This window comes from Coregonus clupeaformis, chromosome 9, assembly GCF_020615455.1.
Source record: "Coregonus clupeaformis isolate EN_2021a chromosome 9, ASM2061545v1, whole genome shotgun sequence".
NCBI lineage: Eukaryota > Metazoa > Chordata > Actinopteri > Salmoniformes > Salmonidae > Coregonus > Coregonus clupeaformis.
Window position 1 is genome coordinate 1,429,684 of NC_059200.1, and position 18,255 is coordinate 1,447,938.

The window sequence follows — 18,255 nt, forward strand, 5'->3', positions numbered from 1 at the left end:
CGTTTGGTGCGACGCAGACAGGGTGGCGTGAGTGGGGAAACAGAAGAGTCATTGTCTGTTCTTTTGAGTTTTGATGTTGAGTCTTTGCCCGACAAAGTGATGTTAGGATATATAAGTTATCCGGTACGAGCTTTTGTGCCGAATACATTACATTGTTACAGGTGTCAAGCTTATGGGCATGTGGCAGCAGTGTGTAGGAGGGAGGTTCCTAGGTGTGAGAAGTGTGCAGAAGGGCATGAGACAAAGGAATGTGTAGTATTGGGGAAAGTAGTGGTATGTATTAATTGTAGGGGTGCCCATGGGGCTGGGGATCCGAAATGTCCGGTGCGAGAGAGGCAGGTTGGGGTTTCCAGGGTTAGAGTAGTGCAGAAGTTGTCATATGCTGAGGCAGTGAAGAAAGTAGAGGAAGATGGGTGAAGGGGGAGGGATCCTGAGAGGAATGGTGTGAGTAGAAGATCTGTACCAGTACAGAGGGATAAACCATCAAGTGATATACACTACCATTCAAAAGTTTGGGGTCACTTAGAAATGTCCTTGTTTTCCATTAAAACATACATGAAATGAGTTTGAATATGAAATATAGCAAAATGAATAGGAAAAGTAGTCATTGATAAGGTTAGAAATAATGATTTTATGATCATTTATGATATTTGTGTCCTTCAAACTTTGCTTTCATCAAAGAATCCTCCTTTTGCAGCAATTACAGCCTTGCAGACCTTTGGCATTCTAGTTGTCAATTTGTCGAGGTAATCTGAAGAGATTTCACCCCATGCTTCCTGAAGGACCTCCCACAAGTTGGATTGGCTTGATGGGCACTTCTTACGTATCATACGGTCAAGCTGCTCCCACAACAGCTCAATAGGGTTGAGATCCGGTGACTGTGCTGGCAACTCCATTATAGACAGAATACCAGCTGACTGCTTCTTCCCAAAATAGTTCTTGCATAGATTGGAGCTGTGCTTTGGATCATTGTCCTGTTGTAGGAGGAAATTGGCGCCAATCAAGCGCCGTCCACAGGGTATGGCATGGCATTGCAAAATGGAATGATAGCCTTCCTTCTTCAAGATCCCTTTTAACCTGTACAAATATCCCACTTTACCACCACCAAAGCATCACATTGCCTCCAACATGCTTGACAGATGGCATCAAGCACTCCTTCAGCATCTTTTCATTTGGTCTGCGTCTCACAAATGTTCTACTTTGTGATCCGAACACCTCAAACTTGGATTTGTCTGTCCATAACACTTTTTTTCCAATCTTCCTCTGTCCAGTGTCTGTGTTCTTTTGCCCATCTTAATCTTTTCTTTTTATTGGCCAATCTGAGATATGGCTTTTTCTTTGCAACTCTGCCTAGAAGGTCAGCACCCCAGAGTCGCGTCTTCACTGTTGACGTTGAGACTGGTGTTTTGCGGGTACTATTTAATGTAGCTGCCAGTTGAGTACTTGTGAGGCGTCTGTTTCTCAAACTAGACACTCTAATGTATTTATCCTCTTGCTCAGTTGTGCACCGCGGCCTCCCACTCTTCTTTCTATTCTGGTTAGAGCAAGTTTGTGTTGTTCTGTGAAGGGAGTAGTACACAGTGTTGTACGAGATCTTCAGTTTCTTGGCAATTTCTCACATGGAATAGCATTCATTTCTCAGAACAACAATAGACTGACGAGTTTCAGAAGAAAGTCCTTTGTTTCTGGCCATTTTGAGAATGTAATCGAACCCACAATTGCTGCTGCTCCTGATAATCAACTAGTCTTAAGAAGGCCAGTTTTATTGCTTCTTTAATCAGCACAACAGTTTTCAGCTGTGCTAACATAATTTCAAAGGGTTTTTAATGCCTTTTAAAATGATGAACTTGGATTAGCAAACACAACGTGCCATTGGAACACAGGACTGATGGTTGCTGATAATGTACGCCTATGTAGATATGCCATTAAAAATCAGCCGTTTCCATCTACAATAGGCATTTACAACATTAACAATGTCTACACTGTATTTCTGCTCAATTTGATGTTATTTTAATGGACAAAACAATTGCTTTTCTTTCGAAAACAAGGACATTTCTAAGTGACCCCAAACTTTTGAACAGTAGTGTATGTTTCAGTAAGATTGGATTTTTGGCATTTATAGCAGTGGTTATCAACTGTACTGCAGGGATGCAATGTAAGTTGCAGAAAATAGAGGTTGTGGTGGCAGCTGCAGAGAGGTATTTGGGTGTGAAAGACTTGACATCAGAAGATTTTCAGGGTGTGTTAAGTGGTGGTGTCCCATCGTTTCAGGCTGTTGACCTGAAGTAGGAGTAAATAGATTTAAATAGTGGATTATGGTAGTTATTATTATTATTATTATTATTATTATTATTGTTTTTTTATTGTTTTTTTTTTGTGAGTGTAGTGTTAGATGGTAGGGTATTTGTTGTATTTTTTATTTTATTTTTTTAAAGCAAAGTATAAGGGAGTTATACTCCAGTATAGTAGGTGGCGGTAAGGCAACATTTATTGGATGCCAACCGCCATTAAACCTCATCGAAGAAGAAGAACAATCTTACAGGCAGTGCTGTGAGCAGCCTTGCTTTGGGGTGCTGAATGAAATAAGCGGAAGAGCCGACAGACGGAAGTGGTCTGTCAGGGAAGAACATTTTGCAGAATTAGACACAAAGAAGCTAAAACAATTTTATATTTCGATTTAAACGTATTCCCCAGTCCATACCAGTGTCCGCTGCAATGATTCTGCTAGAAATCAACAACCGGATTATAGAAGAGACGCTGACGTTGAAATTTGACGGCGCATCCAATGGGTGAGAGAGAAATCAATGTTCCAGGCTAACGTTAGCTAGCTACCGAATAGCTAACAGTAGCCTTATCTTAATGTCTGGCCAGTATTATTTGCTCGACAATGAAAGATGGATGGAAAATGTGCGGCTGGTGGAATTGACAGAACAGTGACTATAGATTAGACATGTACAGTCATATTCTGGTTTAACGGAATAAAGTGGCACTCTCCTCTGCAAAAGACATCGCTTTGCCGGAATTATGGGGTGTGTCTGTCACTGTCTTTAGCTATGGCTAGCTAGACTAGCTGGCAGGGGAAGCCTGTCTGATAGCTGTCTAGCCCCCAAAAGGGGTGGAAAGCTAAGCTAACTGTAGTTTACGTGTGTTTGTCGGCATCCCCTCATTTATTGTCCCAATGAACTGCCAATTTTTCATTTATGATGGTGGCTTTCACATAAAACATGAAACATGTCCAGCCATGTTGTTAGCTAGCTAGCTATCTACCTTATCACACTGGCTGCTATGCTAATCACCGCAATAAAAGGGAACCTGCTTTTCTAGTTCATGGTAGCTAGTTAACTAGTTTGCTTTCATCTCTCCTCGCTTTGAATTGAGAAAGAGAACGTGTCGTTATGGGTTAACATTGTATTAGCTAGAGTCGTTAAATTGCAGGAAATTATAGAAATGAATTCAGGATAGTCCGACTAGCTAGCTAGCATTCTATTAGCCATCGCCTTGTTGGCCTCTTCCGCATTCCAGCATCCCCAAGCTGGGTCATGTCAGTGCAACTCTCTGGGTCGAGTCACTGCAGCGAATGCATTAATAGACAACTTCTAAACCACAAGGAGTGGTTTCTTGAAATACATTTGCAAGTTGCACGAAAACCAAAATGGTTTTACAAGAATAAGCCAAAATGGTAACTGCTGCTGCAGAATATTATTATACTGGAAGCAAATTAAGCGTTGTCTATAGTTAAGCCTACTCAACAAAACATGGCCGAATTTGTTATATTATCATGCATTCAGTTTCGTACATATTTGACATATAATCCTCTATTTGCAGGACTAAACCAGAGGCAGTGGAGGTGACATTTGCAGGTGAGTTAAGGACTAGTGGTTCATATTTCCACGCAGTACCATGCAGTTATGACAATATAATGCTATTTCCAGGAGTGAGTTGTCCATGTGGATGCTTGTTTGTAACTGATGGCTTTTCTCTGAACTGTAGATTTCGATGGTGTCCTCTACCACATCTCCAACCCCGATGGGGACAAGACCAAGCTGATGGTCAGCATCTCCCTCAAGTTCTACAAGGAGCTGCAGGAGCACGGAGCTGATGAGGTGACATACACACACACCAGCATCTGTACCTCCCTTGGTCTTCATTCAATCTACAGAGATGTCCCGTGTAGCTCAGTTGGTAGAACATGGCGCTTGCAACGACAGTGTTATGGGTTCGATTCCCACGGGGGACCAGCATATGTGACTGACTTGCTCGATTCGGTCTTATGTAGCAACATTTCAAATTGTGTTTTTTACATTGGATAAAAGTAGAGACTGAGCTAGAAAATGGTATATCATACACTACAGTTGAGGAACAATGGGAAAGTAATTCTGCTTTGAAAGTTGATAAACTTGTAACCTCACCTTTGAGAAAATGGCCCTTGAATGTTTTGGTACCTACTGGAGAGCTCTTCTTTGTCTACACCCATTCAGCATCATTCGCACCCTTTGAGGTATTAGCCCCACCTATCTCATTAAGGATTCACATGTGAGGCTATGTACTAAACAACCAAAGATTTCAAGACTAAAGGCTGTTTTATACTACGGGTGTGTTCGTAAATTTAATCTGGAGTGCCAGAGTGTGCTCTGGGCTTTCGTAAACTCAGAGCGTTGTCAGATTGGCCGTTTGTAAATTCAGAGTGTTTCGCTCTCGGAGCGTTCAGAGCGCACACTGGACGCTCTGGCTGAAAAGTAGGGTTGAGCCGAGCGTTCTGACCTAACAACAGCAGTCAAGCACCCAAGCTAACTGGCTAACGTTGACTAGCTAGCTAGCTACTTCCAGACACAAATGAGAGAACAGCTCACTCTGACCATTCTACTCACCGTAGCAGAGCTGGTTAGGCTGTTTTTATGTTATCTAGAGAGTTGGTGACTAACTGTGCTGCTGGCAACAATTTAATAACGCTTTTTTGCCAACGTTTACTGACACCGGCCATATTCAACAGGTGTTGAGTGTTCTTAAATTCATCAGTTATTCTGCGTTCTGGCACACTCAGATGAGAGTGCTCTGAAATCGGAGTAGATAGGCCGGAGCGAATTTACCAGCTACGTCTGTCGACAGTTGTCGCAGTGACATCATAAACATTCTATTGAAATAGTTACTTGCATAGTGGAGTCTTTTGTTTAGACATGTAGCTAACTAGCTAAACAATTAACCATAATCACAACTCATAACGTTACTACCCTCCATGAATCTGCAGGTAGCTAACCAACCAGGTTTGATGTTAGCTAGCTAACATTAGGCTATAACTAGCAATGCAAATGGCTCTGAGATACTAATAATATTACTACACAGATCATACACGGGATGCTGACCTTCTAGGCAGAGTTGCAAAGAAAAAGCCAAATCTCAGACTGGCCAATAAAAATAAAAGATTAAGATGGGCAGTCTGAGATATGGCTTTTTCTTTGCAACTCTGCCTAGAAGGTCAGCATCCCGGAGTCGCCTCTTCACTGTTGACGTTGAGACTTGTTTTTTCGGGTACTATTTAATAAAGCTGCCAGTTGAGGACCTGTGAGGCATCTGTTTCTCAAACTAGACACTAATGTGTTTGTCCTCTTGCTCAGTTGTGCACCGGGGCCTCCCACTCCTCTTTCTATTCTGGTTAGAGCCAGTTTGCGCTGTTCTGTGAAGGGAGTAGTACAGTGTTGTACGAGATTTTCAGTTTCTTGGCAATTTCTCGCATGGAATAGCCTTCATTTCTCAGAACAACAAAGGACTGACGAGTTTCAGAAGAAAGTCCTTTGTTTCTGGCCATTTTGAGCCTGTAATCGAACCCACAATTGCTGATGCTCCAGATACTCAACTAGTCTCAAGAAGGCCAGTTTTATTGCTTCTTTAATCAGCACAACAGTTTTCAGCTGTGCTAACATAATTGCAAAAGGGTTTTCTAATGATCAATTAGTATTTTTTAAATGATAATTTGGGATTAGCAAACACAACGTGCCATTGGAACACAGGACTGATGGTTGCTGATAATGGGCTTCTGTACGCCTATGTAGATATTCCATAAAAAATCTGCTGTTTCCAGCTACAATAGCCATTTACAACATTAGCAATGTCTACACTGTATTTCTGATCAATTTGATGTTATTTTAATGGACAAAAAAATGCTTTTCTTTCGAAAACAAGGACATTTCTAAGTGACCCCAAACTTTTGAACGGTAGTGTATATCATTTTTACAAGTATGAAAATGTATGCGCTCACTACTGTAAGTTGCTCTGGATAAGAGCATCTGCTAAATGACAAATGTAATGCAAAAAATGAATGCTTGAAAGGTAACCCATGGCACTCATCATAGTTGTAGTTTAAAATGTGTGTCAGAGTAGATGTATTTATTTTATGTGAAAAAGGAGAAATGTCTGTAAAGCAGGATGTCGGGGCTTTTGACATCCTCACCTTGTATGGAAGAAAGCAGCAGTGGTTTCTTATAGAAACAGGAAGTGCTTTCTGACTCACCCTTTAGGGAGGAAGTGCTGACTGAGACAGCAAAACGTTGCCTAATGAACACCATGACTGCCTTCTAGTAGTCTACCAGTTCTTGTGTTCTTACTGTCTGCGAGCACTACTGTCTGCGAGCACTACTGGATCAAAGGACTGGATAGGTTTCAACAGTATTGTTTTTACCTGTCCAGCACTTTAAGATCATGGAGGAAAAGAGCTGTGGAAAGGAATACCTATATCACTTGCTGCACAGTGGTGTGTTTTTTAAAGAACCAGATCATCTCCCAGTCCTGTCACCTGACCATAGAAAATGAATGTCTGCCTTCATTGCCTTCTTCATTGTAATGGTATAGAAAGCTAGTTTAACTACTGCAAAAACAAAATGGCCTTGTGAGAACATGTTCAACTAATCTAGTGTTGTCCTTTTCAGTCACTCAATGTACATTTGGTACACCTTGTCACCTTTCTTCACTAACCCACAACAAAACACATTTCGCGTAGACATGTTCCACTTTACATGTTCCGTAATAGATTTACACAATACATAAATACATGCGTCACAATGGTGCACTCTTGCAGTTTTACTGTAAAGGGAACTGAATTGCAGTGCAGCTTCTTATAATAAAAGTTATGTCCTATCCTCTGTTTTGACATGTGTAAGCTGGATTTGCATATTATCTCCATGTTTGTTCAGGACATGATTCCACATTGACAGGTAACCTTTTTTTTTAGGGGAATGCCTATGTTCTCCCGTTACCATTATCTACACTGAGACATCCACCCCTACCAGTCTACTCCAGCTCTCTGATGTTGCATAGCTGGTGTCTGACTCTGTCGGTGCCTTTGTGATCTCTGTTACTGTCACTAATAACACACCAAATCACTCCCTCCTTTCAGCTGCTGAAGCGGGTCTATGGGAACTTCCTGGTTTCACCCGAGGCATGTAAGTACTACGGTCCACTCCCTATGTAAGTTAAGTAGTATGTAACTACAGTCCACTCTCCCTATGTAAGTTAAGTAGTATGTAACTACAGTCCACTCTCCCTATGTAAGTTAAGTACTATGTAACTACAGTCCACTCTCCCTATGTAAGTTAAGTAGTATGAAACTACAGTCCACTCTCCCTATGTAAGTTAAGTAGTATGAAACTACAGTCCAATCTCCCTATGTAAGTTAAGTAGTATGTAACTACAGTCCACTCTCCCTATGTAAGTTAAGTAGTATGTAACTACGGTCCACTCTCCCTATGTAAGTTAAGTAGTATGTAACTACGGTCCACTCTCCCTGTGTAAGTTAAGTAGAATGTAACTACGGTCCACTCTCCCTATGTAAGTTACCCCGGTCACAATGTTAATGACTCCAACTACTCAGAGAATGATCGACAGCGCATCATACAGCGCGTCATATAGCGCGTCATACAGCGTGTCATACAGCGTGTCATACAGCGTGTCATACAGCGCGTCATATAGGCTATATGAAGTGCGATCACTTACGGAGGTCCAACGCAGTGCCTGTTGTGACTATAGCCCTATTTACTCGCCTTGCACAATTTTCACATTTTGTTGCGTTATAGGTACAACATGAAGTGTAGACACATTCAATTAAAATAACACGATGCACCCAGATCCTCCTCCATGATTGGAACTATAGATGGTGTTTACTGGGTGATACACTGTGTTTGGTTGGCACCAGGTCTAACGCTTTGCATTTAGGCCAACACGTCGTGAGTTTTTTTGCTTTGTTGCAAAGTCAATGCAGAATTGTATTAATATTTATTGTCATTTGCTATAGGCCGGTTTTGACCCCCATTCCCCTCAGAGATTGACACACGTTTGACACATGTCATAGTTTGTAAACCTCTTACAAATAATTATTCTAGCGATAATAATTATATCGAACAATAACTGATCTTGTCTGTGATTGGCCGTCTCCTAGGCTACAACGTGTCCCTGCTCTTTGACCTGGATGCGGTCCCGACCAACAAGGAGGAGGTGATCCACCAGGCGGGCATGCTGAAGAGGAACTGCTTCGCCTCGGTGTTCGAGAAGTACTTCAAGTTCCAGGAGGAGGGCAAGGAGGGAGAGAAGAGGGCTGTGGTCCACTACAGAGACGATGAGTCCATGTAGGTGGCCGCTGCACTGCCTGGAAGAAAATGTATAGAAGTAACCATAGACAAAAACAAGGATGCTATTTGTTGTTAACCACTAAAAGTCTTAGCCTTTGGGTGGTTGGGGGGAGCGGTTCTACTAAAACATATGGCATTTTTTAAAGATGGTCATACCATATATCATTTAGCTATTTGATTCTGGAATTATTAGGAACCCTGTAGGTATCAAAACAATTACTTGTTAAAATATTGAATTGGCCTTTACTGCTATAGCCCATAGAAACACATTGAATAACACATTCATAAATGGCAAAATAGTCAAAAAATAAATAATAAGGAATAAGGTTTTGAAGTGTCCTATATCTAAGATATATAAGAAAGCGCAGGATATATATATAATGACACACACATTTGTTTTTGTTTTTTGGCAGGCACAAAACTACTTCCATATTTTTTTGTTGCCATTACCGGGTTACATTCAGACGATTCCTGTGTCACTTGTGTGGGTCGCAGAACACCATCGTGTTCGTGAGACTCTCCCCTTTCCATAGTGGGGAAATTCGTTTTCTAGGCCAAACCGTTCATACGCTACAGACGTTTTTGTGAGAAGAACGATTTTCGGGATGTCTCCTGGTCTGACAAACACCACTGTAGCTCTGCCACTTTCCAGCGCAGATGCGGAAGGCCAACTAATTGTCTTAATTAGCGTTAATCGACTCTAGAGGGTTTAAAAAACCGTCCGGGATTTGCATAGAGAATACATTTGGTTACAATGAAACAGCACAAAGGCTATATATATATATATATACAGTGAGGGGAAAAAAGTATTTGATCCCCTGCTGATTTTGTACGTTTGCCCACTGACATAAATTATCAGTCTATAATTTTAATGGTAGGTTTATTTGAACAGTGAGAGACAGAATAACAACAACAAAAATCCAGAAAACGCATGTCAAAAATGTTATAAATTGATTTGCATTTTAATGGGGGAAATAAGTATTTGACCCCCTCTCAATCAGAAAGATTTCTGGCTCCCAGGTGTCTTTTTATACAGGTAAGAAACTGAGATTAGTAGCACACTCTTAAAGGGAGTGCTCCTAATCTCAGCTTGTTACCTGTATAAAAGACACCTGTCCACAGAAGCAATCAATCAATCAGATTCCAAACTCTCCACCATGGCGAAGACCAAAGAGCTCTCCAAGGATGTCAGGGACAAGATTGTAGACCTACACAAGGCTGGAATGGGCTACAAGACCATCGCCAAGCAGCTTGGTGAGAAGGTGACAACAGTTGGTGTGATTATTCGCAAATGGAAGAACTGTCAATCTCCCTCGGCCTGGGGCTCCATGCAAGATCTCACCTCGTGGAGTTGCAATGATCATGAGAATGGTGAAGAATTAGCCCAGAACTACACGGGAGGATCTTGTCAATGATCTCAAGGCAGCTGGAACCATAGTCACCAAGAAAATAATTGGTAACACACTACGCCGTGAAGGACTGAAATCCTGCAGCGCCCGCAAGGTCCTCCTGCTCAAGAAAGCACATATACAGGCCCGTCTGAAGTTTGCCAATGAACATCTGAATGATTCAGAGGAGAACTGGGTGAAAGTGTTGTGGTCAGATGAGACCAAAATCAAGGTCTTTGGCATCAACTCAACTCGCCGTGTTTGGAGGAGGAGGAATGCTGCCTATGACCCCAAGAACACCATCCCCATCGTCAAACATGGAGGTGGAAACATTATGCTTTGGGGGGGGTTTCTGCTAAGGGGACAGGACAACTTCACTGCATCAAAGGGGCGATGGACGGGGCCATGTACCGTCAAATCTTGGGTGAGAACCTCCTTCCCTCAGCCAGGGCATAGAAAATGGGTCGTGGATGGGTATTCCAGCATGACAATGACCCAAAACACACGGCCAAGGCAACAAAGGAGTGGCTCAAGAAGAAGCACATTAAGGTCCTGGAGTGGCCTAGCCAGTCTCCAGACCTTAATACCATAAAAAATACTTTTTTCCCTCACTGTATATATATATAACTTTTTTTTTTATATATATATATATATATACAAGAAAAACATATTTTTTTATGCCAGTATTCCATGTCAACGAGGTGACTACCGGTTGTTGACATGTTTCTGTGTTTCTCCTCAGGTATCTGGAGGCCAAGAAGGACAGAGTGACGGTGGTGTTCAGCACAGTGTTCAAAGACGACGATGACGTCATCCTTGGGAAAGTGTTCATGCAGGTAAAACAATATTTCTCTCTCAGGTTTTCATGACCCTTAACAGGAACCGCCTCACACATTATTAAAACGAGCTTGGCAACACATATGTACGGTACAAAATGATGTAATTACAATACAGTATGTAGTTGTCCATATGGTTGTGAAAAGGGGAAAGGGTACCAAAGTATCTGTTTGCACTGTTGCCCGAAGGTAGTTCACCACAGTGATGAAGAAACCCCATCCCCTCTCTGTGTCTGTCTAAATGCTTTATGAAATATGTTATTTGCTCTCTACACTATTAGGTAATTGTCATGTGTGGATGGATGTGTGTGTGGATGGATGTGCGTGGATGTGTGTGTTTTGTGTCTCGCTCTCTGTGTGTAGGAGTTTAAGGAGGGTCGGCGAGCCAGTCACACAGCCCCCCAGGTTCTGTTCAGCCACCGGGAGCCGCCCCTGGAGCTGAAGGACACTGACGCTGCCGTCGGAGACAACATCGGATACATCACCTTCGGTCTGTACCAACCAAATTCCAGTTACTTTCCCCAAATTCCCAGGTTTTCCAGAAATCCAGGTTGGAGGACTCTAGATTTCCTGCTTATGCCCTTCTAATTCCTGGAATCTTCCAAACCGGATTTCGGTCCTACCTGGGAATTACAAGGGTGTACTGTACAAGATAGTACTTAGAGCTGAATTGTGTGACCGTAAAAAACAACAGTTTACTTATACTAGACATGCAGATAACCGGCTCTGTCTAGTGACATGATAGAAAGTAGTCAGTGGATGAACATATTTGCTTGAATATCAGGTCAGTCATAAGCCTAATTCCAATGTCTTTGTGTTAATGTGTGATCTTTCTCCTGTCCTGTCAGTCCTGTTCCCACGTCACACCAATGCCAACGCCAGAGACAACACCATCAACCTCATCCACACCTTCAGGGACTACCTGCACTACCACATAAAGTGCTCCAAGGTGACTTCCCTAACTAGTATACTAACTAGGACCATATTAGTCCCAACTTCTGTACTGCCCTAACTAGGGCCCTACCATACCTGCACTACCATGTAAAGGGACAGATTCTGGACGCAGATTAAGCCTAGTCCTGGACTAAAAAGAATGGTCAGTGGAGAGTCTCCCTTGAATATAAATGTAATCTGTATCCGGTAAAACGCCCCAAGGTGAGCACTAACTACTTTACCTGCACTAACTAGGGCCCTACTATACGGCACTAACTACTTTACCTGCACTAACTAGGGCCCTACTATACGGCACTAACTACTTTACCTGCACTAACTAGGGCCCTACTATACGGCACTAACTACTTTACCTGCACTAACTAGGGCCCTACTATACGGCACTAACTTCTTTACCTGCACTAACTAGGGCCCTACTATACGGCACTAACTACTTTACCTGCACTAACTAGGGCCCTACTATACGGCACTAACTACTTTACCTGCACCAACTAGGGCCCTATTTTACCTGCACTAACTACTCCCCTAACTAGGGTCCTACTTTACCTGCACTAACTACTCCCCTAAATAGGGCCCTACTTTACCTGCACTAACTACTCCCCTAACTAGGGCCCTACTTTACCTGCAGTAACTACTCCCCTAACTAGGGCCCTACTATACCGGCACTAACTACTCCCCTAACTAGGGCCCTACTTTACCTGCACTAACTACTCCCCTAAATAGGGCCCTACTTTACCTGCAGTAACTACTCCCCTAAATAGGGCCCTACTTTACCTGCACTAACTACTCCCCTAACTAGGGCCTTACTTTACCTGCAGTAACTACTCCCCTAACTAGGGCCCTACTATACCGGCACTAACTACTCCCCTAACTAGGGCCCTACTATACCGGCACTAACTACTCCCCTAACTAGGGCCCTACTTTACCTGCACTAACTACTCCCCTAAATAGGGCCCTACTTTACCTGCAGTAACTACTCCCCTAACTAGGGCCCTACTTTACCTGCAGTAACTACTCCCCTAACTAGGGCCCTACTATACCTGCACTAACTACTCCCCTAACTAGGGCCCTACTATACCGGCACTAACTACTCCCCTAACTAGGGCCCTACTATACCGGCACTAACTACTCCCCTAACTAGGGCCCTACTACACCGGCACTAACTACTCCCCTAACTAGGGCCCTACTTTACCTGCAGTAACTACTCCCCTAACTAGGGCCCTACTATACCGGCACTAACTACTCCCCTAACTAGGGCCCTATTTTACCTGCACTAACTACTCCCCTAACTAGGGCCCTATTTTACCTGCACTAACTACTCCCCTAACTAGGGCCCTACTATACCTGCACTAACTACTCCCCTAACTAGGGCCCTATTTTACCTGCACTAACTACTCCCCTAACTAGGGCCCTACTATACCGGCACTAACTACTCCCCTAACTAGGGCCCTACTATACCGGCACTAGCGTGGTAAAACCCTGCAGTCTCAGTGATCATGAAAGGTTTCTGATGGGGTTTCCATTGTAAAAGGTTACGTGCGTGTGGTCAGATTCCTGCCTGGTATGCGTTGAGGTCACTCATTTAGGTTATATAAGGTTACAAAAGGTTGACCTGTGTCTGTCACATCGTATTGACTACAGGCCGCACCACACAAGATGATGACAACAGGATGTTTTTGTGCGGAATCTGCGGATGGGTGTCTGCCTTGGCACAGTTTCAGCCATGTGGCTGATGCATTGCTGACTATATTCTATTCTCTTGTTTGGGGAACTGTTATGTGACGCTGGGTGTAGGGTGTCATTGTCACTTTAATAATGGAACACTAGTCACTTTAGTAATGGAACACTAGTCACTTTAATAATGTTTACATAGTGTTTTACTCATTTCATATGTATATACTGTATTCTACTGTATTCTAGTCAATGCCACTCTGACATTGCTCGTCCTAATATTTAAATATTTCTTAATTCCATTCTTTTACTTTTAGATTTGTGTGTATTGTTGGGAATTGTTAGATACTACTGCACTGTTGGAGCTAGGAACACAAGCATTTCGCTACACCCGCAATAACATCTGCTATGTGACCAATACAATGTGATTTGGTTCGGTCAGTTAGTGTGCGTGTCAGTGAGCTGTTGGTTCAATAGGTGTGTATTAAGGGTTGTGTGTCTCTGTCCCTCCCCTCCAGGCCTACATCCACACACGTATGAGGGCTAAGACTTCTGACTTCCTCAAGGTGTTGAACAGGGCACGACCCGACGCTGAGAAGAAGGAGATGAAGACCATGTCGTAAGTTACTGCTGCTGCTCACTCCAGCGTTGGAGTGCTGATTTAAGATCAGTTTAGCCTTTTAGATTACAATGGATAATATTACATGTGTATGGGGGGGGGTGATCCGATCCTAGATCAACACACCTACTCTCAGATGCTTTTAGAATATGGTCCCATACCTGGACTGTGCCTGATTGAGCTTTCCTGGAACTAGCGGAATAGTCCCACCTGACAGGCACTCCAGCCAAGGCTCCATCAAAACGCTCAAAGTATAAAAAAAAAAAACATACCATTTGGACCCAGATCTGGCTTATTCCACTGTCAGCCATTGGGTTCACTGGGATGTGAGTTACCTAACGTTACCTCTAGCACCAGTCCACACACAGCACTGCCTGTAGGACACTTCATATGAGAAAGTCACCCAGATGGAACTGTGAGTGCGGCCTGTTCTCATAAGATGTGAGTGCGGCCTGTTCTCATAAGATGTAACTGTGAGTGCGGCCTGTTCTCATAAGATGTAACTGTGAGTGCGGCCTGTTCTCATAACAGATGTAACTGTGAGTGCGGCCTGTTCTCATAACAGCTGTAACTGTGAGTGCGGCCTGTTCTCATATCTCCCGTTTCTTTTCGTTTATCAAAGATATCAGTTATCATTTAATGATGCACACTGACTTCTTTCACCATGTCCCCAGATCTTATCGTCCCTGGTAATGCTTAATTTCTTTTCTGCGTGAATGTTTTCACGTCCCTCGCCCACCTCGACATTCCTTTCTTAGTTAAATACCAACGCCGAATACACACACTCACCAGCGCCTGTGTGGTGAACAGCACAGTCAGATGGAGAGAGAGAGCCTGGGTAGAAGTGTGCACTGTCACGACATCTCTGGTACCAAGTTGCAGCCGTTGCCCAAACCACAGCTGATAAATGAATGGATTGTAGAGATTCCTTAGAAGCTGATCAAAGAATAGATTCTACATATTCCTTAGAACCCTCCTGTAATGTTGTTGTGTCTGTGGGCTACTGTGTTTGTAAGGCCGGTCTTGTCTGAACAGTTGTATGTTTGTGTTTGTTCCTTGTGTGTGCTACTATAACTGCTTTGACACTAGCAACGCTGTTTGAAGTAGGCTTGGGTGGAATTTGAACAAGGTTCCCCCACCCCTCTCTCTCTCACACACACACAGTTTGGTCCCTATCGCTGTGTGGGATCTGTGGATCCGACCAGTGCTCCCCCTCTCTGTCTGAAACAGAAGAGCCCTTGTCTAAATATGAATATTTAACTGTGACTCCGGGGGAACTCTACGCCACTGTTCCTCAGGGAGCTCAGCTCTGGGTGGAAGCAAGCAGGGGTGTAGTCTTGTTTCACAATCTGGGATTTGGTCATCGGTAGTTGATATAGTCGGTTCAACATTTAGTTGGAAGGTGTGGTATCTGTTCTTATGTGTTTTAATCAAATCAACTATATGCACTGAGCTTGTCTGATGCTTTAATCAAACTGTTTGATTAAATAATTAAGACACACAAATGACTAGAGGGAGTCCGACCGCAATTGATTTGATTGTACCGGGCCGGGCTCAGACTTGCTGCGCTTTGTTAAAAAGAAAAAAGACAGCAAGTGACTGTGTGACTAGCACCCGTTGTCTCTCTCTCCTCCCTGCTGCAGCGACCACCACACATCAACAGTGTGTATAGCGCTGTCCGTGTCGCTGAAGCTGCAACATAATTACAGACATTTCTGAATGAAAAGTTATGTTACCGAAATCCCTAATTTGTTTAGGAAAAACATTCCCTATTCCCTAAACCCTTGCTCTTTCTACGTGACATGTATACTTCGCATGCACGTGACCAATAGGGCCTGACCTATAGCATAGCATAATCACATCAATAAATTGGTTATAACAAACTCTGAACACCATAACACATGGATGCAGAGGACATGACAAATAAACTTGAAATGGGGGAATGTTTACTGGTTGTGCAGGAGGTAAAGGGGAAGTCAGATGTGTGGAATAAATTTGACTTTCATATTTTGTTGTTACAGCCTGAATTTTTAAAATTGATTAAATTGCGAAAGAAAAAATTGTCACTGGCCTCCACACAATACCCCATAATGTCGAAGTGGAATTATGTTTTACATTTTATTAAACAAATTAATAAGAAATGTAACGCTGAAATGTCTTGAGTCAATAAGTATTCAACCCCTTTGTTATGGCCAGCCTAAATAAGTTCAGGAGTAAAAATGTGCTTAACAACTCACATAATAAGTTGCTTGCGCAATAATAATATTTTAACATGATTTCGGAATGACTACCTCATATCTGTACACCACACATAGATAATACATTTTATCTGCCTTCAGCTATATCTTTCAACTGCAACATTTCAACAAGTTTGTCACCTAGCCAGCGCCAGCGAGGAGCCTACCTTGGATCTCACGTGGCAAGAGGGTTTTCCTCTAAAACACCTAGAAGTAGTAATGCCAAGCCCTCTGTAGAATAGGCTTTAGGGACACCTGCCAATAAAGTGTCTGTGTGGTCCCTCTGGGACAAGATTGGCTAACTGTTTTTTTATGTCTGTTTTCAGGGGCAAGACGTTTTCCCGCTGAGGCTGGTCCACACGCGCACTCTGACCCCTAGACACGCCCAATCGCGCCACACCAAGAATCGACGCCACATTGGACAGAATCACAGGCCCCACCCCGCCCCTAAAGCCCTGCCCAGCGCGTGTCCATCCTGTGTCTTTTTAAAATAAAGTTGGCTCCTCTTTGAATAAAGTTGTCTCTTCTTAGGGAAATCCAGGCTTAAAAGAATAAAAAGGGCATTCCTTGCTTTGCATAGTTGAAAGAGAATTATTAGTCCTATATAAATATATATATAAAAAAATGAAATGTTTTGATACGATATCTTTTACTCCATTTGGTACTCTCTTGCCTTGCTGACTCGCTCTCTCGCTCCCTGGTGGTGTCCATAACATCAGAACCCCTCCTCTCTCCCTCCCTCCCTGGTGGTGTCCATAACATCAGAAGCCCCTCATCTCTCCCTCCCTCCCTGGTGATGTCCATAACTTCAGAACCCCTCCTCTCTCTCTCCCTCCCTCCCTGGTGGTGTCCATAACATCAGAACCCCTCCTCTCTCTCTCCCCTGGTGGTGTCCATAACATCAGAACCCCTCCTCTCTCCCTCCCTCCCTGGTGGTGTCCATAACTTCAGAACCCCTCCTCTCTCCCTCCCTCCCTGCTGGTGTCCATTACTTCAGAACCCCTCCTCTCCTCTCTCTCTCTCTCCCGCCCTCCTTGGTGGTGTCCATAACTTCAGAACCCCTCCTCTCCTTCTCTCTCCTTCCCTCCCTGGTGATGTCCATAACTTCAGAACCCCTCCTCTCTCTCTCCCTCCCTCCCTGGTGGTGTCCATAACTTCAGAACCCCTCCTCTCTCTCTTCCTCCATCCCTGGTGGTGTCCATAACTTCAGAACTCCTCCTCCCTCCCTGGTGGTGTCCATAACTTCAGAACCCCTCCTCCTCTCCTCTGTCTTTCTCCTTCCTCCTCTATATGCTTCCATATTGTCTGTACCATTGTCATTGGAAAAATAAACCAATCTTATAAAAAGCATTATTTTCTGTGTTGTGGTTTCACAGACCTTAATCTCAGATTAACGTTACTTTATTTGGCTGATTGTACACAAGGTTCAACGGAAATGTGACTTCCACTTCATCCCAACTTCTCCAAAAGACAAACGTACACATACAGGTTGGAGAAAGCGGCTGCCATACTACGACGCAGTTGTGGGGGTTAAGTGCCTTGTTCAAGGTCACAATGGCAGGCGACGGCATCTAGGATTTGATACCAGCAACCCTCCCGTTGCCAGATCACTTCCCGCACGATTTTTCCCGTCAGACCCGGAATTCGACCTGGCAACCCTCCGGTTGCTCGCTCCTCTAACCTCTAGGCCAGGGCTGCCCAACCCTCTTCCTGGAGATCTACCGTCCTGTGGGTTTTCAGTCCAACCCTAATTTAACACACCTGATTCTACTTATTAGATGCTCAACAATACCTTAACTAGCTGAATCAGATATGCTAAATTAGGGTTGGACTGAAAACCTACAGGACAGTACATCTCCGGGAAGAGGGTTGAGCAGTCCTGCACTAGGCTACCTGCCATGTCCTATTCACAATTCCTTAGAACTCCAGACAGAGAAT

General features: G+C 43.4%; 1 protein-coding gene across 1 annotated transcript; it reads left to right on the forward strand.

Annotated features, from left to right (window-relative positions):
• The first annotated feature begins 2,558 nt into the window (after positions 1-2,558).
• On the forward strand, positions 2,559-16,892 carry arpc2 (actin related protein 2/3 complex, subunit 2). Its single transcript, XM_041870828.2, has 10 exons — positions 2,559-2,789; positions 3,826-3,860; positions 3,991-4,103; positions 7,388-7,433; positions 8,426-8,612; positions 10,746-10,839; positions 11,203-11,329; positions 11,688-11,788; positions 13,980-14,080; positions 16,644-16,892. Exons 1-10 carry the CDS (start codon positions 2,716-2,718, stop codon positions 16,663-16,665), a joined length of 900 nt encoding a protein of 299 aa, XP_041726762.1. The 5' UTR covers positions 2,559-2,715; the 3' UTR covers positions 16,666-16,892.
• Positions 16,893-18,255: the final 1,363 nt, after the last annotated feature.

Excerpts from the sequence above, each read along its gene's own strand:
- arpc2 (XM_041870828.2), top strand. The coding sequence starts at position 2,716 with ATGATTCTGCTAGAAATCAACAACCGGATTATAGAAGAGACGCTGACG. Across the intron at positions 3,861-3,990 it reads AGTGGAGGTGACATTTGCAG|ATTTCGATGGTGTCCTCTAC; the intron begins GTGAGTTAAGGA and ends TCTGAACTGTAG. Across the intron at positions 11,330-11,687 it reads CATCGGATACATCACCTTCG|TCCTGTTCCCACGTCACACC; the intron begins GTCTGTACCAAC and ends CTGTCCTGTCAG.